Genomic DNA, 20315 nt, shown 5'->3' on the forward strand with positions numbered 1-20315 from the left:
AGTACATGTGCTTTCTGTTTAGACTGATATTTATAATTTAAAAAAAAATAGAAGTGGAACAGAGACCACTAGAGGTGAGCTGAGGCAAGTGTCTTCATCTGTCTTCCAGAAAGTTTCCCTCCTCCACCTCTTCCTCCTCCTTTTTTGAAAAACTAGCCTTTTTTTTCAAACCATTCCTCAACGGTGCCCATCAGGTTGGAGAGAACCAGAATTGGCAGTAACTAACAGGGCTGAGGCTGTTGTGAACTAATTTATCAGTACAAGCATAACTTAGTACCTCTTTGGACTGAGGGTCACAACCAAAAGCATGCCTTTGTCCCCGAAGGATGAGATTTTTTTCTCTTCCTGCTTCGAGGGCTTCTACGTCATCTCTTGCGTGGACCCTGACCCTCTCTCCCAGAGAGGGGCCCAACACCAATGCCTGGGCACACAATCACACTCAGTTCCTAGCTCAATGGCTGGCAAGGGAACGAGGGTTGGGTCCTTCTGATTCACTCCCAGCGTGGTTTTCCTGCTCCCAGAATGAATCCGTCCATTCATCTGCAACTGGAATTTTCACTCGGGGAAGAGACCAGAGTGACGTAGAGCCATCATGGAAGGCAGATACCCAAGGTCAAGTTCACCAAGTACATGGACTATGCCGAGCATAGTTAAATAAGGCCTAAGGCTGCCGTGGCCCATGATGCCCAAAGGGTATCCATTGTTCTGGACTAGGCTGTACTTTCAAAATGTCACAGTGAGAAATGTCCAATATTGATGCCCTTTGCACACTGTGGACTTTGCATAAAGAGTAAGAGATCTTTGTTTCTTTCACGGTGCAGGCAGCTTGCATAACCCCATTTATTTAGTGAGTACCTGCGCTACCACCCACCTACCCACTCATTAGCCTTCCAGCAAGGCAACTCAGTGATCTGTCCTATTTGGAGGAAAGCATTGGATATTTGCCTCTCAGAGCACAAATTTATCTCTTGGCCCCAAATCAAATGCCCCCCTCCACTTTGTCATCACCCCTGCTCCACCTGTTTCCCCATAAACATACATGTGTTCAGTATGGTATGTAGAGAGAACTAACCACTCTTGGAGTAATTGCCGGGCGTGGTGGCACACACCTTTAACCAAGCACCTTCCTGGGAAGCATAGGTAAGTGAATCTCCTTGAGTTCAAGGCCAAACTACTCTACATAGTAAATTCCAGGCCGATCAGGCATAGCCATTGAGACCCTGTATCAAAAACAAGAACAGTGACTTTAATCTAGCCATCTCCAAGAATTATAGCTTTTCCTGAATCCATGCATCTCAATAATCTGAAGTATAAATGACAGGATAAGGTGGGGTGCTGGAGTCATCTGAGAAGGAAAGGGATTAAGGGTAATAGAGATAACATTGGATTAGGAAGCCAAGTATTCCATTTAAGTCCAGGTTCTATTACTCACAGGGTGGCTAGTCAGCCTTTCTAGGTCTTGTTTTCTCCCTCTGTAACATGGAGTAGATTAATCCCAGGCCATACTCTACCACAGGAGTCTGCTAGTACGTATGAAAACTGTGTGCCTCTTTCTGACATTTAGGCTTCTTCTCATGCACTGCCTTCTTAGATATTGATATTCCCCAGACTCAGTGTGCAGTGTGTTTGGAAGGTGAACAGCTGATGTCCCACAAGCAGGGTGTCTGGTAAATTAGGTGTCAGTAAATGCCTTTTCCTCTTAAGGCCTCTTTCAGTTCTGATGGTTTTATGGAGCTATACAGTATGACACCCACAGATGATAGTCAACCAATATCTGTTGATTAAATGCTGTTAGACATAACAAAGACGCTGAATGTTGAGGGACATTTGGAAGGCTGAAAGAGTCAACACTTGTCCTTAGCAAGTGCCTGGAAGTACTGGAAATTACATGTCAGGAAGATGTCAGGAACGGTTCCAAGCAGATTTTAATTGAACTTTGACCTAGCAAGTGCCTAGTGTTTCCAAGGAGAACTGAGAACAAAATGCAGGTGAGAAGAAGTGTGTGGGAAAAGTGGTAGGAGAGGGTGCTTGGCAGGGTTTGTCCGCCCAGTCGGCAGGGAGGCCAGCACAGTACAGACTGGTTGGGCAGAGGCTCCAGGGTTGGGGCTTGGCACCCTGCTTTGAAGCCCCGTTTTGTACGTCTGTCAGTGCCCTGCTGAGGAGTTGAAGTTGAGCCTGGCCTTTGGAAAATTGAAGGCTTTTAAGCAAAGAGGTCGCATAGCAAAAGCAGTGATTTAAATTACTGTGGCTGTGGCTGCAAAACTCAGAAAGGAGAAAGTCATGAAAGGACTTGGAGGATAGCTTCCCAGGCCAATCTTGTTGTTCTCAGGTGGCCCCCACCTTGTTTTTTGAGACAGGGTCCCAGAATACATGTATATTAGTTTATTTATAAATAATATAAATATAAATATAATATATATAATATAAATATATGTATATATAATGTGTCACAATTTAAATTGATCTATATGTCCTGGCTTAGAACCTAGCACCCCAGAAAGAAATTTGATAGGTATTTTGGTTCTTTTTTTTTTTTTTTTTTTTTTTTTTTTTTTTTTCGGAGCTGGGGACCGAACCCAGGGCCTTGTCCTTCCTAGGCAAGCGCTCTACCACTGAGCTAAATCCCCAACCCCTTGATAGGTATTTTGAATGCATGGATTGCAGTTTGAAAACTGACTGTGCAGGAGTATGGTCACAAATATTCAAACTACAAACTAGAGCTTGTCACTTCAGCAGTGTGAATATGGTATTTATTTAGCTAGTTTTGCTATGTTTTTTTTTTCATTTTTTAAAGATTTATTTATTTTATGAATATGAGTACACTGTCGATGTCTTCAGACACACCAGAAGAGGACATCAGATCCCATTTACAGATGGTTGTTAGCCACCATGTGATTGCTGGAATTTGAACTCAGGACCTCTGGAGGAGCAATCAGTGCTCTTAACCCCTGAGCCATCTCTCCAGCCCCTTGCTATGTTGATAAAAATAAAATTTTTTAAAGTGTAGGTGCTGGGGATGTAAATCCGTGAGTGGTAGAACACTCATTTAGCATGTCAAAGGCTGTAGGTTCGATCCCCAGTACCAAAAGAGAGACAGAGACAGCAGATTTCAGGCAAACAGACCAATGCCACCTCACAGCCATCATAGAGGCAAGAAGTGTCTGAGAGTGAGGAGTTGTGGGAACCCACTGGGGTGTTGGGCGCTAGAGGGGCAAATTGGGATCCGTAAACCTGAGATAGAGTGGAGCTACAGCAGCCAGGACCTCAGATGAACCACATGCCAGAAGTCAGCTTTGTCACTGTGAATGTCCAGCAACTATGATATCATACATAGATATGATAAATATATGTATGTATATGTATACATGTATGTATGTATGTATGTATGTATGTATGTATGTATGTATGTATGTATACACACACACAGTGAAGTGACATGTTAAATGAGTGACATAGCCAGGTATAGTGTAATCCCAACACTTGGAATACTGAGGCAGAAGCATCATGAGTTTGAGGACAACCTGAACTACAGATTGAAACTCTGTCTCAAAATATAAATGAACTAAGTGAAGTCTAAGTGTATGTGGACATGGATGAGTCTCAGAAGTATACAGCTGAATGTAAAAGCTGGCGTCTCAGTGACATCGTGCTGCTTACGTAACATCTGGACCAGAAAAATGATACTAGGATTTGCTTATGGACACGTCTAGTGGACATATGAGGAGAATAAGAAATCACCCGGGTGATGGCGGCTCAGGAGGCAGAGGCAGGGGGATCTCTGTTAGAAGCAGCCTGGACTATAGAGTGAGTTCCAGGACAGGACTACACAGAGAAGCCCTGGAGAGAGAGGGGGGGGGGCGGGGGGAAGAGGAGAGGGGAGAGAGGGAGAGAGGGAGAAGAGACAACACACAAAGGACAAGACTCAGTGGCTTGAGAGCTCCAGCATCCATAAAGTTGGGCACCCACTGTCTCCTGGCTTCAAGTCTTGCTGATTAGAATGAGAATAAATGGTGACGTGTCTGTCAAGTACTAGAGGTTTCTCAGACAGTCATCACTAAGCACCTTGAATTTTTTATCTACTCATCTCTTGGCTTTTAAGCACATGCCAGCCTCCAAGCTGCTAGCACAGATCCTTGCAGTGTTTAGGGAGAAATCCCCTCTGGGTTGGAAGTTGGGGACTAGCTTGACCCTGGATGTGGTACAGTCTGCTACAGGAGAGCTACTTGCTTCAGCAACAGCACAGAAGTCTTCAGTCCACTCCCAAGTTACTTCTGTCACTTTGCAGCCCTCCCTCTAGGCCTCAGTTTGGTCATCATCACAGTGCCACTGCCACCACCATCACACCAAAACTCCAGACCCCTGAGTATCAGGAGCTATTTCAAGCATTAAACTTACTTAGCACCCTCAGCAGCCCTATAGGGTAAGCAGATGTTTGCTCTATTTTATAGGTAAGGGAGTTGAGGTGACTTGTGTGAATGTCACAGCTGGTGGTGGGCACAGCCAGGATCTGAACCCCAGCATTCTGACACGAGGCCTCCCCCTGTGCCATCCCTGTGAACTACAGGAGAAGAGTGCTTCCTGTGAGTCGATGGCTATATCAGAAGCATCTCACACAGAATCTGGCCATAGTAGATGCTTGATAAATGCTCACTTCAATTCAGTGGCGTCATTGTTTACATGACCCAACACCATGTGGTTCATTCTGTCTCCCCTTCAGAGGGCAGCTTGGGGAACAGCGGGAAGGAGGGATCACAGATGAGCCGGTGGATTGTCCTGGTCCCACATACAAGTCAGCCAAGTCACTTAGAGTCATGCTTTTTATTTTTAATTTTGCACACAGCCTCTTCTAACGAATGGCAGGGCAGGGTCATGTTCCAAATGCTCTGGTTTGGGATGCAGTTAATTCGTGTCAAGCACAGCTAGGGCGGGAGGCAGTGGTCATAGATAACTGAAGTAAATGATTTCAGCCCAGGTTGTTAGCCTCTAAGGATGTCTATCCTTCCCTTTCTCAGACTGACCTTTCTCTGGCCTTCAGCATAGCAACTAGAAAAGAGATCCATTGAGCACCTGTTCCAGCAGTGCCGCATGACTCCATAAACCCTGCCTGGCCTTGGTCCTCTGCTTGTATGATTGTTAAAGAGGCAGTGGCCTTGTGGGACCAGAGCAGAGCAGGCAGGACTCCAAAGACAGTAACTGAAGATGGGGGCAGTGCCAGTCCTAGCCCACTGGAGAAGCTGCTGCCTCACGCCCACCTTCCTCTCTTGCTGAGACAGTGACTCAGGCCCAGACCACTCTCTGGGGAGCCAGGGTTTCAGCCACTATCAACCACTGCCCACTCTTGCCCAGCCTTCCTTTCTTTCTTCTCACCCCAACCCCAGTTCTGTGAGTCTCTTGCCCAACTGGAGATATCCAAAGACACAGAACAGGGGGGGGGGGCGTTGCTGATTCATTCTGGGGGCTCTCTCTACCCGAAGGCCTAGATTCCTATTTACTAGAAACAAATTTTGGAAAGGCAGGTGAAGCTGAAAGAGGTTACAGAGCATACAGAGGTTTGAACTCCCAGTCATTGCGTATGAGTGCAAGAGATGCTCCCAAGAAGGCGGGAATTGAGTGATGTGCTGGGGTGACTCAGGGGATCCCCACCCAGCTACCATCTGGGTCAGCCTCTTATCTCTGTCCCCGCAGTAGGGGCGGGTGAGGAAACAAAAGATTGAGAAACGTAGCAAATGGAGAATGCAAATAGCTGTTTTGTAAATAGATGTTACACAAGAGCAGGAACTTTTTTGGAAGGTTTTACTGAGACAGACAGAATTAGCCAACTGGCATCATGCTGCTAATAGAGATATTTACTGTTTGAGAGAAGTGTATTTGTAGCTTCGGAGAACATCCTGTTGACTTCTTTATTGTGAAAAAAAAAATAGTCCTTCCCCTCTGTACACATGGAACTTGTTTTTTGTTTTCCTTCTTTCCGAGGTGAGATATGTTGGAGGTTGAGGGTTTTTTTCTCCATTTTGTTACTGAGACCAAAATATCCCTTCCCCTGGCCTCTGGTGCTCATGTTTATAGAGTGCCAGCAGGACTGAGAAGTGCCTGCCGTGTGAGAAAGGGAACTATAAGCTTCTTGATTGCTTCCAGAACGTAGAGGTTTTCTGGATAGCAGACCCTACTTTCTCTCTGGGCTACTGCTTGCCCCGCTAATCCCCAGGGGAGAACAGGAAAAAAGCTGGGTCAGGAGGAACAGCTCACATGCTGCCACCTCCCAGAATAGCAACTTCTCCTAGCCTTTCTGCCACCGGGAAGGAGAAGCAGAGAGCCTGGCGAAGTGTCTCGAGGCTTCAGCTTCTTTCCTTTTGTCCCCTCCTTGCCACCTTCCTCTGCCCACTGAGAGTATGTCCCATATCAGTGCCAAGGAGCATTCCATCTGCCCCTGGTTTTTAGTTATTTCCTGGGCACAACGGGGTTATATAAAAAAAAATTTACCCAAAAGACTCATCTCCCTTCATAGTATCCTCAAAATCTCTTCAGTTCCTTGGGGACTGGAGAGATGGCTCAGTCATTGAGAGCAATTGCTGCTCTTGCAGAGGAACTGAGTTCAGTTCCCAGCACTGTAAGGATGCTAACCACTATCTGTAACTCGACCTCCAGATGTCCAACACCGTCTTCTGGCTTCTATGGGCACGTTGTATACATGTGTATACATACAGGCATAACATTCATACACATAAAATAAAAATGATATATTCTCTTGACTCAAGCTCTGGTAACTTACCCAGACAAAGGCCACATCTGATCTGGAGCTGGCTGTTGGCATTCCTTGTCAATTGGAGCCCAAAGGCTCCTTTTTCTTCTTTATACACCTTTGTCTAAGACGAGGGGGGGGGGTGGGACTTCTTTGTATATTTTTCAGGAATCTTAAATCATAGTACAGTATAGTATTCTGCAGGACCTGAGTGTGGAACAGTGCATTCCTTTTGCTCATTGGTTTAATCAGGCATCAGTTTGGGATGACATAAAAGGTTCATGAGACCCTGGCATGGGTTTTCCTTATTTGTCCTAATGTTTCCGAACCCAGCATAGCACTTGGCACAGAAGGTGCCCCTTAGTAAGGATGCAGTAAACATTTACCACAAAGCTGAGAACGTTGCACTGTACCTAAAACAGTCCCTGCCAAGGGTGCAAAGAAGAAAGCATTCAGCCTCTGTCTTTGGTAAGCTATGTATTGTGATCGGAAAGCAGATGTAGACACATAGACGTTAACTAACCTGTACCCGTCACCAAGCAGAACTCATCAGTAATGATAGGGTAGTTCAGTATTAGGAAACATACTTGCTAACTCTGTCACAGTGGTACATCATACGAGGAAGAGGGGTTGGAGATTTAGCTAGGCAAGCGCAAGGCCCTGGGTTCGGTCCCCAGCTCCAAAAAAAAAGAAAAACAAAAAATAGGAGGAAGAGTAAATGGCTCACCCAGAAGCATGCTGTCAAGAAATTGACTTGCCAAAAATGCAGTCTTTGTATCTTTTAGTAATCTAGGAACAGAAAGCTGCTTCCTTCCTGTTCACAGGCTTTCTGGCTGAAGACAGTGACTCCCTTCATATTTCTTAATGAAAGAGCAAATGCAAAGCCATCTTATTCTTACAAAAAAGAAAAAGACTTCTAGTTAACACAGTAACTAAGAAGTAAGCACAGGGTCAAGTAGTCATGAAGAAAGGTAACACTATCATTTTCCTATAGCTGTTTAGAAACCCTAGCTCCCTTCTGCAGTTGAATTTCTTTTTTTTTTAAGTTATTTATTATATATGAGTACATGGTCGCTGCCCTCAGACACACCAGAAGAGGGCATCAGACCCCATTTACAGATGGTTGTGAGCTACCATGTGGTTGCTGGGATTTGAACTCAGTACCTCTGGAAGAGCAGTGAGTGCTCTTAACCACTGAGCCATCTCTCCAGCCCTGCAGGTGAATTTCTTAAGTTATACAGGTTAAGTATGTAGGTATGCTGGTGTGGTGGGTGGTTGCAAGGAAAATGTATCCAGCAAGATAAAATGAAAAAGAATCCCATTTTATGCGAGTAAAAAAATAACCACTATGGAACATATAGAGCTAAAAAATTTACATTTAAATATTACTTTGGGCTCATAATAGCCAACAAAATAAATGTAGAGGCCCCATTTAAGAAAGAAAGGGAGGGGTGGAGTGGGAGAGAGGGTAATGGAAACAAAACAAAGAATCAAGTCTTATGACTAAGGGACACAAGAAAAAGATTGAATGAGCAGATGGAAATATTACCACCTAGGTGTAAACTTATGTGTCTATGGATGTAGGTTCTTCACACACTTAAAGTACGATGCATCTCTAATGATACTAAATATGTATTTATAGGACTTTAGTGTGGAGGGAGGACACAGCAGGTGATTCATCTTGAATAATAAAACAAAAATAGCCCTAAATATTTACCTGGAAAGTCATGCAATGAAAAGGAATTAGTTTTACTGAATGTTAAAGTTTTTTACTTATCTGTGAAACAGTAGGAATATTAAACACCAATACATGATTTTTTTCTCAAAGACATTTTTTTAAGTCATGCCTGGTGGTGCATGCCTGTAATCCCAGCCCTTAGGAGGCTGGGGCAGGTTTGCTGTGAATTTAATGTCAGCTTGTGCTATAGAACAAGTTCCAGGCTAATGTAGACTACAGAGTTAGAAAACCTATCTTAAAAAAAAAAATCACACAAACATACACCAAAAAAAAAATTGTTTAGTATAGTACACGTTCACTTCACGTGTGTGTTAGGGCCAGAACAACCTCAGCTGTTGTTCCCAGGAGTTGTATCTTTTAAGGTAAGATCTCACCAGCCTGGAACTCTAAGTAGGCTGAGCTGGTCAACTAGCAAGCCCTTAGGGTCTGCCTGACTCCAGCTCTGGGATGATAAGTTATAAGTGTGTACAAACACATCTAGCATTATAAAGAAACAAAAGATAAATTTTAATTCCTGTTAAAGCAACTCTCTAGCCACACACTTAAATTCTAAATGGATACAAGATTTAAAAGTTAAAAAAACAAAACACTAAAGTCCCTATGGAAAGGAAGGGGACACAGGATAATCAAATCAATCTTAAGAAACTTCCCAGTCTTAAAGCTCACTCTAAAGCCACAGAAAGAGAGACAGGGTGAACTGGCAAGTAGATTAATGGAATGAAATTGAGGAGCTGACACTCCGAATGTAAACTGACCTCTCACAACTCAACAGGAATAAAGAAAGCCCGATGTGTTTCTCCAGTGGTATGCGTGTAGCTCACAAACACATGAAAGGGAAAAGATGTTCAGTATCATGAGAGAGATGCAAACCCAAGCCACAGTGAACTTCACACCAGCCTTTAAGGAGGAGGAAAAGAGCTAGACCCTAAATTGGCATTGGGCAGTCCCAAGAACCATCACCCAAGCTTCCATTCCAGCCCACAGTAGCTCAGGGTCTGGCAGCTCTAGTATTTAGAGGACTTCACCCTAGAGTTGGGTGAAGCTGGCCCCAAGGTCAAAATCAGATGAAAGATGCTTCTTTAAAAAAAAAAAAAGAAGAAAGAAAGAAAGAAAGAAAGAAAGAAAGAAAGAAAGAAAGAAAGAAAAGTATAGAGCCCAGCCATTTTCCCTTTCTGCTTTACTGGGAGAAGCCTCTGCTCTGCCCTAGCAGAGGACGGAAGTTCCCCTCAAGAGAGCTCTCTCGGTTCGGTCCCCAGCTCCGAAAAAAAGAAAAAAAAAAAAAAAAAAAAAGAAAAAAAAAAGAAAAAGAAAGAGAGCTCTCTCTACACTAGGGCACATACAAGTGGATTTACTCTGTGAAACTAATAAAAACCTCACCTCAGGAACCCTGTCTTGCATGAATGCTGTCCAGCCCCTTTAGAAAGAACCATAGCTTCATGGTCCTGTTTTTCTAAACTGAAAGCATTTCCATCATAATTAATCTTTATTGTTTTCGTAAACCTTTGTTTTTTCACTTTGTCTTTTTTTTTAATCCCTAATGTCACTTGGCCTGTGCCTTTATTCAGGTGGGACTGGGAGATTGAGTTGAGATTGTATTTGCGTTTGTAAAGGCATTTTTGGATGGTTTTAATAAAACAAATAAAAAATGACTAGCTTTGAGTTTGAAGTATACAAAAAGTACCTCTGAAATTGAAAGTTGCCTTCAATTTTTAAATTAAGGGAGAAACTGAGCACTGTAACTTACTGGTAGAAGGCTTTCCTAGTGAGCCTGGGTTCGATCCCCATAAAAAATGAGGGGAAGTTGGATTTAACAATGAGTCAGACAGAAATGATAAAGGTAAGGTGAGCAGTTACATCAGTGGCAATCAAATAATAGAACAGTATTTTCAGTTTGTACCCAATTAGTCATCAGTAAGGAGACAAAATCAGTGTTCAATGTTAATTGTTTGAGAATCCATTTGGTAAACAGGAGCGAGTCGCATGAACACATGGATAAGACAGGAATTTCTGGCGGATTGATCATGAGCAACACAACAAAGATAACAGTACTCATGATGTGTCTCCTACAAGGACATCAGTGACAGCATGGTGACTGTCACTAGCTCCAAGAGCCTGAGATGAATCACTGTACAAGAAATCTTGAACCATGTCCTGAAGTCTTACCATATATTTACAAAAGAAATGTGGGATTTTCTTAAATTTTATAGCAGTCTTAAAATTTATACTTATGTGTTACCAGTTAGCATGGAAATACTATTTATTTCTAAATTGTAAGTAGTAGGAAACAAATTCAGCCAACTCTACTAGAGAAAAAAACTGAATTTTTTTCCTTCGAGAAAATGATACTGACTCTGTCATATAAAAAGACAAAGACCGTACAGCCAAAATAGTAGGAATAAAAAATACCAGTGTGTCAGGCAGAGGATTAATACGACTGCAAAGTTAGCCTTGATTTTTTTTGTTTCCTTTGTTTACTTTTACTTTTTATTTTTGAAGCCTTTTTCTACACTTAAGTTTTCACTTTCACACCTGTTTTATATTTTGTTCTTTAACAAATTTTACACGTCCCTAACCACCTCTGAGAGAGTGAACATAGTCAAGGGAAGGAGGACCACACTGAAGTCAGGAGGGTGAAATGCATGTCCACAGCCAAGTGCCAAGACACGCCCCTCCCTGCCAGGCACACACACCCTGCTCCACCCACTAGCTTCCCAGAATGCTGAGCAGGGTGGCCTTTATTCCCAGTGCAGGAAACTAGTGGACTCTTCCCTTCCCAGGAGAAAAGAAAACTACATGTCAAGAAGATTCCCCACAAAAACGTTAGTCAGATGGCTCTTCATGAGCAACCAGCATCCTATGTGCCTCAGAATTTTCTTCTGTCCCCAAGTCATATATGTGAGGTGTCCCAAGGAAGACATATCAGGCCAATCCATAAAGACTAGAAAGAGAGACTGGACAGGAAGAAGGAACTTTAGGCAGCTGTTAGAGTCCATAGAGAGATGAGCCAACTGGGAAGCCAAAACAACACCACAAAGGACAACCCAAAAAGTCAAGCTATGAAATTAAAAATACACTAGTGGTGATGAAAAGCTCTCAGGGAGAACTTTCCCTCGGGATGGAGACCCTCCAACTCCAAAGACCAGACCGAGACACCACAGGATGCAATCAGCAAGAGGATTTGGTTTATTGTCGGGATACACAGGCACAGACACCTGCGGGCACTTCAGTCACTCGGGGGACTGGCGCGCCCCATGGAACCAAGGATGGGCTTTTATAGGATTTTGGGGAGCAGAAGCAAGCATACAGAAGCAGATGCATGGTTACAGGGATATAATTGGTGGATTCTAATATGGCAAGGGTTCAGCCCGGGGGCAAGTTTCTTAGCTACCTTCTTGGAACATAACGACTGACTCGGCCCCCCACCAGGGTGTGGGACCTCTCTCGGGGCTTTTTTTTCATTGTCAGGTGCTCAACCGAAGTCGTCCTGTTGCCAGGCCTTCAACCAAACACATCCTGCTTGGCAGCCGCTGTGTACTCAGTGTTCTAACCTTTCCCTGAACCAGTCATCTTAAGTACAGCCTTGCAAAATGGCGTTACTGCTGCTAAGCTGGGGTCTTTCAGTGAAAATACAGAAGAAAACCTGGGCTTCAGTCTCAGCACTGAGGTGGTGGTAGTAGCCATGTGTTTTATGTTACTATTATTAACAATTGGATTTCTTTTTGCAAAACACTGAATTAAAGCCATGTCCCTGGGATTAAAGTCATGAAATTAAGTAAATCCTGATAGCAGACATGCACAAATATTAGAAGATAAAATTAAGAAAATGTTGTAGAGAAATCCGAGACCAAGAGGGATCAGCAAGATCACAGCAAGTGTCAGACAGTAGAGGGGAAGTCAATGCCAATCAAGCCTTAGAGATTGCCCAGGAGAAGCCAGCACAGCAGATGAAAACAGACCCAGGATGTACAGTTAAGGAAACACCATGACAAACCCACCATCCTTTGGACTTGCAAAAAGAAAATGAAAAGTGGACCACTAAAAGGGGCAGAAAATCAGAGTGGCTTCAAATTTCACAGAGACTTCATACTTACTGGGATCTTGGAAGATGAAAAGTAATACTTCTTTCTTCGAAAAGAAATTTTGTCCAGGCATGTGATGCACCTGTAATCCCAGACTCCGAGGATGAGGCAAGAGGGTCATGGGAGGGGGGCTGGAGAGATGGCTCAGCGGTTAAGAGCACCCGACTGCTCTTCCAGAGGTCATGAGTTCAATTCCCAGCAACCACATGTTGGCTCACAACCATCTGTAAAGAGATCTGATGCCCTCTTCTGGTGTATCTGAAGACAGCTACAGTGTACTTATATATAATAAATGAATAAATCTTAAAAAAAAAAAAAAAAAAGAGGGTCATGGGAAAATAGAGAAACCTTGACTTAAAACACTGTGTAGCCAGGCGTGGTGGGGCATGCCTTTAATCCCAGCGCTCAGGAGGCAGGGGCAGGTGGATCTCTGTGAGCTTGAGGCCAGTGTGATCTACAGAGTGAGTTCCAGGACAGCCAGAGCTCCACAGAGAAACAAACAACACAGTAGACACTGATGGCATGGCTCAGTGGGCAAAGGCTCCTGCCGCCATGCCTGACAACCTGAGTTCTGTCCCTGAGACCCACACAGTAGAAAGAGCTAACTTCATCAAGTTGTCCTATAACCTTCACACATGTACCATTCACACATATGCACACACACAAGTAAATGTATAATATTTTTAAAAATCAATGATGAAACTATATTGGCATATTACATGAAAATGAATAATAATAAATGCTGGTGAGAATGTGGGGAAAGGGGAGTCTGTATCTGCTGCTGGTTGGGAGTGTAAACTTGTGCCACCACTGTGAAAATCAGTATGGAGGTTCCTCAGAAAACTGAAAATAGAACTACCATATAAGCCAGCTACTCTTGCCTAGCAAGCGCAAGGCCCTGGATTCGGTCCCCAACTCCGGAAAAAAGAAAAGGAAAAAAAAAAAAAAGCCAGCTACTCGCCTCTTGGGTTAGTGCACCAGAGTAATACCTGCACTAGTCACAAAAACCAGGGCATGCAGTCAACCTATGATTCTGCCTACAAATAGGTGGATAATGAAAATGTAGAACATAGACACAGGGAAGTTTGTTGCAAACATAAAGAAAAATGAAATCATGACATTTGTAGGGGGAGGGGGGAAATGGTTGCAACTGGAAGTCATTATGTTAAACAAAATAAGCCAGACTCCAAAAGACAAATCCCATGTGTGTTTTTCCTCTTGCAGAAGCTAAGTTTAAAAGGCTGTGTGTGTGTATCACAGAATTAGAAAAGGGATCATGAAAGGAAGAGAGAGCTTAGGCGAAGTAGGAAATAGAGTAGAGTGCTGGGATCCACATACCAGGAAAGCTGAAGCAAGACTAAAGGGAGACAGGGAACCGACTAGGAGGAGGGGGACAGTGTGAACTGAGCAAGTGAGGCCAAAGTATTTCCTTATAGACGGGTGGCAATGCTGTAAAGAGACCCATGACTTTGTCTGCTAAACTAGTAATTTCTAAATGCTAGATTTAAAAATTATGTTGATGTATCAAAAACCTTCATGCTATGTATATTTTCTTTTTAAAAGGTTATTATCAATACATATGTGCATATACACACGTGTGCAGATGTGTGTCCATGCAGTAATTCAGTATCTCAGTGCTTGTTTTGGCCTCTGCAGTACGTGAGCGTTCAGGTGTTGTGTCCTTCATCATGTGTATTTCTCCGTGTTTCTAAGTTTCTAACACTAATCAGGTGCTATTTTTATAGTTAAGAAAAAAAAACCTGAAGGGTTATTTTGCTTGTTTGGTTGGTTGGTTTCCTTGGGGGTGGGGTGTTTTTTGGCTTACTTGAAGAATTCCATCAAGTGCAAAGATGAAAACAGTAGCCACAGTCTCTCACCCAGGACGGACACTGCAGCACCGTTTGCCTCAGCTCGTTTTCTTTCAGCCCATGTAAAAATATATATAATTCATACTTCTGAAACAGTAACCTTGGGTGGAGATAATGGCTGGCAGGGGTCTTCTCTTCTTTCTCCCCCTTTCCTTGAAAATCCAGTGAAGCTGTTCTAAGCAAGCAAAGCTCTAGACTTAGAGCATGTCCTAGTAAGGCAGGAACGGGAGGCTCCGTCTGAGTGTAGCTGTGTCTAAGCAGCACTGACTACTTACATCCCCCAGTTTGGGACAGGAAATAAATATAGATTCAGAGAAGGTAGGAAATGGCCATGTGGCTGAAGTAGGGGTGGTTCACGGTAAGCCAGAGTATCTTGTATTAAAAGAACGACTTAACTCAGGCATGTGCCCATGCACTGATGAGAATGTGTCTGGAGGTCACACAAGCCAACTGTAGTACCCTCAGTGGCCCGGCTGAAGCAGTTTTGAGTATCAAAACAAAACAGCATTGGATTCTGAACTAGAATATAAAATATCCATGTGTTCATACTGATATGAGTGATGGCCTAAATAAGAAAATAAATAGTGACTCCCTAGTGGGAAGGAGGAAGGGAGGGACCACAGGACTTCTGACACACTTCCTCAGCCTTGGCTCAGTGGGGACAGCAGGGCTCTATCATGTCTGCAGTATATCTGTGAGGAGACGTGACAAGAATGGGGTTCGTTGTTGTTGTTGTTGTTGTTTTAAAGATTTATTTTTACTTATGCATCTGCATGAATGTATGGCACATGTATGTAGGTACCTACTAAGGCCAGAGGAAGGCATCAGATGCCTTCAAGATTGAGTTGTAAGTGGCTGTGAGCTTCCCCATGTGAGTGATGGGAACTGAACTCTGGTCCTCTGAAAGAGCAACCAGTACTCTTAACCCACCGAGCCATCTCTCTAGCCTTACATCCCAAGGGGTGTGGGGGAGGCATTCTAGCTATAAACTGACCATTCCCCATTAAAACTGTCAATGCCATCAAAGCCAGGGAAGTCTAACACTGTCACAGCAAGAGGCACTTAAGGACCAAATGTAGTGTGGTAGCTTGCATGGGTTCCTGGTTCTGAAAAGTACATTGAAGAGAAACTAAGGCAATCTGAATAAACCACAGATTTAATATGTCATTCCAGGTTTATTAATCATGACTAGTGAACCATACTAATGCAAGATGTTCATAAGAGGGAACAGGGCAGGGAGGCATAGTAATTACACTTCACAATCTTCCTAAAAATCTAGAATAAATATTTCTCTTACTTAAAAGGCGTTGTAGCAGGTAGACATGGCTTTGGAGTGAGCAAGTTGAAACATAGTACAGAAGTCTGATAAAGTCCTGTCCGATCGATTGGTGGAGACCTGGCTGACTGCATGGAACCGGTGTCCCTTTGTGCTGAAGCACATGGTTCCACACCGGCTCTGCTTCATTTTCAGGCTCTCAGCCATTAGCCCTCCTGATCCCACAGACTCTAGGCGTCAAGTACCTAAAACAGCTTTTGAGAACAACCCTAGAGAATGGCAAAGAGAAGTCAGGGGCCCTGGGGAAGCAGCACAGTGACCCTGGGCCTGTCTTCAATTCCTTCAAGATACATTTCCTTCCTGCAGAGTAATAAAGAAGGTCAAAGTGGCAAAATTTTTCCCTCATGCCCGGCCTCTAAAAGGCCTCCGATTCCTAGCTGAGCTTTAGCAAGGCCGTGGCTCTGTAGGCAACATCTGCCCACTGTAGCTTCCTTAGCTGTCGGCTGCCATTCCAGACTGAGACTGCTTTGAGGGTTCTTCAGGGTCCTTGGCCCACTCCCCCACATTCTTGGGGCAAAAATTTTTTGTAGGTGAGCAAGTGGGCCATCTCATCCCACTGGCTTCTTAGTTGAAAAAACTAGATTTCAGAGAGACTGACTTTTTCAATGAATGGCCAAACCAGTGAGGCAGAGACAGGTCTGCTTCCTGGTTAGAGCTTGTCCCACTACAGCTTCCTTCCCAGAGAACCCTAGTGATGTGTGGCCCCAGCACCTCAGCTGCCTCCAGAGTGTTCCTCGGAGGTTTGTGCCATCATCCATCAACTCCAGTCTCAGGGAGAGCATCATGAGGACTGGGACAGAAAACCCAGCTCCCTGGGCCTTTTCCTTTGTAGGTCTGAGAGAAAAGCAACAGCTCCCTTCTCCCCTTTTCAGTTTCACAGCATACCTTTCTTGTCTGATGATGACACAGCTCAAGACACTTTGTTTTCAGCCAGTTCCCAAAGGGTTAACTCTCCCAAATTATGGGGCTGGGTTAACAATAAACAGGATATCCTCCAGAAATTAAATTTAAACCGCCGTGACTCAGGCCAGCCCATCCCCTCAACCAGATTGCTGTCTGGGGGTTATTATCGGTAGTTAATTATACCATTGGGGTTAGCACAGTGTTGGTCAACTTGGGCCAGGTGGAGGCAGCACAGGAGAATGGCTAAAGCAAAGAATGGGAGTGGAGCCTAAGGGTTGGTGATAACATAATTGGCACTGGTCTGTCAGAGGCGGGTATTGAGAGGCTGGCTTTGGGCTTCTTCCCAGAGCTAGTCCCTAGATTTACTTACCTCCTGGAGACAGGAATGGTAGGAGAAACACATTACCACTTTTCTTACCACTGGGATGAACCATATTGATGCTTACCCCTGGCCACCAACGCGGACTAACGGGTTCATGTTGTCAGGACCTGAAAGACATCTTTTAGTAGCCTGGGTCAATCTACTCACTCCTAAGAGCCAGAAAGGGTCTTGGGGCAGCTACTTGGGCCTTAAGGCAGCCTGCTAAAGTAGTTGGAAGCTGGGCTGTGGCTCCCCTTCTCAGCCTGACCCCCAAGATCTTCTGTTAGGTTCATCTACTTCCAGATAAGCATGGGAACCTGGTAAACAGAGCTTCTTAGCAAGTTCAAGGCAGGCTTGGGCAAATTCTTTATCAAATAGCCACATTTGATCTCATTTGTTTTTAATTAGTCATAAGTGCTCCGTAATATGTTGTCTCCCCTTAGCCCAGAAACCTCACAAGATACATTGTGGTCCCTTTGGGGAAACTGAGTACCTCTTACAGAGGATGAGGGATGTTGTAGACTTTTTCAAGGATGTGTTTTTAAGAATAGAGAGCCATGTTTTACACTTAGTAGTTCCTCAAACAAGATTTACAGATCCTCAAGGTGTCTCTCTTCCGCCACTTTTCCCATGTGTTTAAGTGACAGACCATTAATAGGAACTATGTTTTCCGCAGGCAGGAGTGACCAAGAGCCTGCATGGCACATGATCTGTCCCAAAACCCAACTGGGTACTATTAGATCACACATCCCCAGGCCATGAGGGCTAGGGGACTAAGTGCTGGTCCCCTCTGAGCATCCAGTCCTATAGCCCAGCCTACCCCATGTCTCACAGCATCTCTCTGTCTCTTCCTCTTACAGGATTCCATTTAAGATCGGGCAGCCCAAGAAACAGATTGTTTCCAAAACAGTGAGTAACCTAGTTCTTATGCCCTGAGACTCAACTGTGCTTCATATGACCTGTGCATGGAACCTCAGCCTCCTGGTTTTTTTATCTCAGTACTGGAGATTGTACCAGGGCTTTGTGCATACTAGACAAGTGTTCTGTCAGTGAACTACCTTCCCAGGGTAGAACCTGAGCATTGACAGTGCACATTTGGGAGCTGGGAAGTCAGAACCCTGAGCTTTATTCCCCGTCATTGGTTGTAGAACCTGGGGTTTGTAGGGGCCTCCTGTTCTGAGTCCTGTTGGTTGCTTCTCCAACTTTGGACAGCTGTAGACCCTCTCCACGCAAGCAGTCCTATCCCTGGGAGAGCTCTGGAACATTTGCATATACACACCTCTCCTTGCACACACACCCCTCAATAGTGCCGAAGGCCTTTCTTTCTGGCCACCTCAACTACATAAAAGACCAGACAGGTTCTCCGGGTGGTCCACTTCTTTTTGTTTGCACAGACAGGTGAGTCCCTGCCATGATCCAGTCACTCTGTGCACTGGTAATATCTTTGAACCCATGATATTTACCCCTGTTTTATGTCTGAAGTGGGAGAGTAAGAGCCACAGATCCCAGAACATTAGAACTAGAAGCCCATGGACCTTGTCTGGCCTCAGTCTGGTTTTCCCATAGAATAGTTGAGACATGTTAGAACTGAAAATACTCTCCTGAAGAGCTGGAGTCAGCACTTGGTCTGTGGCCCTGCCCACTCCGCCATCTTTGCTTTGCTCTGCTCCCACTATGTAGCCATGTCTGTCCAGAGCAGCCTTCTCAGTTCCTCACACACAAGCCAGGCTTTGGGTTTTAACAGGAGTGATCCTATATGTAAAGACCAAACGCCATGGAGACAGCTCAAGTTCCAGCACTGTCCATGCAGTAGAGGCCCCCATGCCCATCCTCTGAGGTCCTTGTCTCCCCCCATTCTCTCCTTGGCTCAGCTGCCAGAGCTAGAGGGAAGATCCTGTTTTGGCTTGGCAGGAAGTTCAGCACATCTGACCAATGTCTCCATCTTCAGGAAGTCCAAAGTTAGGTCACAGGAAAAAAGCTGGGCTCAACTTAAAAGAGTCGCCCTCAGCCTCATGCAATGGCAGGTTGTAACAGACTCAGTGTCGCCTCCACAGCTGACCATCTGTGGAGCCTCTCTGCTAAGACCCAGAAAGTCTGGGTCTGCAAATGCTGGGCTCCAAGAAGTGAGAGGGTGTGGCTTTGAGCCTCTAGAGAGTAATCTCAGCAGATCCAAAAGAAAAGTGGTTTTGAAAAGGGTCTTTTCCCCCTTTGTTCACAACCACAAACAAGAAGACAGAAATCCCTCCCTCCACCATGACTTTTATCTTTCGTCGATGGGGCTTTGATCCCACAGAGCAGGATGGGCTACAGTGCACTTTCCAGCTCCTTGGCAGAGTCTGTTGGTGGAAAGGGCTTGGTTCCTGGGGGTATTTTTTAGAGAAGGAATTGTTTATTTTGGCTTATGGTTCCAAGGGTCTCAATCCATCATGGTAGCAGATCCTAAATCCTTTACTTTGAGGAATAGCAAAGAATCCCAAGGAAGATCAAATTTCCCCACACCCTACCCTGCGCCATAGCTTCCCTTGTCCTCTTCCTACACCTATGTCCTCATTGGGGACTTGTCATCCTTTAGTCTGTGTTGTCCCTTCCCTCCAAATTGAGCAAGTATCCAGTAGTTGTTAAGGATCCAGGTAAGGGACTGACCTCCTGAACTTCTACCTGGCTCTGCCTCTATTGTCTGAGACTTTTGGCACATGCCTTAGCCTCTATGAGCCTTAGTTTGCCCATGTGTAAGGTAAGGCTAACCCTAGTACCTGTGTCACACACATGAAGAGTCTCACACCAACCAGTGCAGGTCAGGCACTTAGTCCATGTCTGCTCTGTAAGAAGCCCTCATTGACAGCCGGTTTGGCTTCCTCCAAAGCCAACAAGAACTCAGCCTGTCCTAGCAGCTCCATCCCCCAGTTCAGTGAAGTTGTAGGCTAGGGCCTTTGATCTTTCACCAGCAGTCAAAGCTGAGGGGTGGCTTAGAATAGAGTTTTTGTCTGCTCACCCTGTTCCCTTCAGCTCCCTGGGGGTGTTTAAGCATCAGTAGCAGGACCCTGCCTTTTCTGGATGGGTCCTTGCTCACCTCTCCACCCCTAACACAGGCCTGGACTGTGCAGATGTCTCCAGATCTCTGGCAGCTGTCCCTGGACACTGATGACATACTTTGGGATAGGAATAGATGTGGTTGCCCAGGTTATTGGAAGTCATGGCAGCCCTGTCATGGGAAGAAATGTTCATGTTATGTTCATGGATTTTCAGAAGGATTTTGGCTCAGGGTGCCCAGCTTCCAGCCACAAAGAAAAC

At 44.6% G+C, this 20315-nt stretch overlaps 1 protein-coding gene across 2 annotated transcripts in view; it reads left to right on the plus strand.

The window, feature by feature from the left end:
• Bin3 (bridging integrator 3) overlaps positions 1 to 20315 on the plus strand; it is a 38856-nt gene that overhangs the window by 1613 nt on the left and 16928 nt on the right. For both annotated transcript variants that reach the window (NM_001013186.2, XM_039093514.2), the window contains exon 2: positions 17885 to 17933. In NM_001013186.2, coding sequence (NP_001013204.1) covers positions 17885 to 17933 — 49 coding nt within the window. The remainder of the gene's footprint in view (positions 1 to 17884; positions 17934 to 20315) is intronic.

This window comes from Rattus norvegicus, chromosome 15 (genome assembly GCF_036323735.1).
Source record: "Rattus norvegicus strain BN/NHsdMcwi chromosome 15, GRCr8, whole genome shotgun sequence".
NCBI classification, from domain to species: Eukaryota; Metazoa; Chordata; class Mammalia; order Rodentia; family Muridae; genus Rattus; species Rattus norvegicus.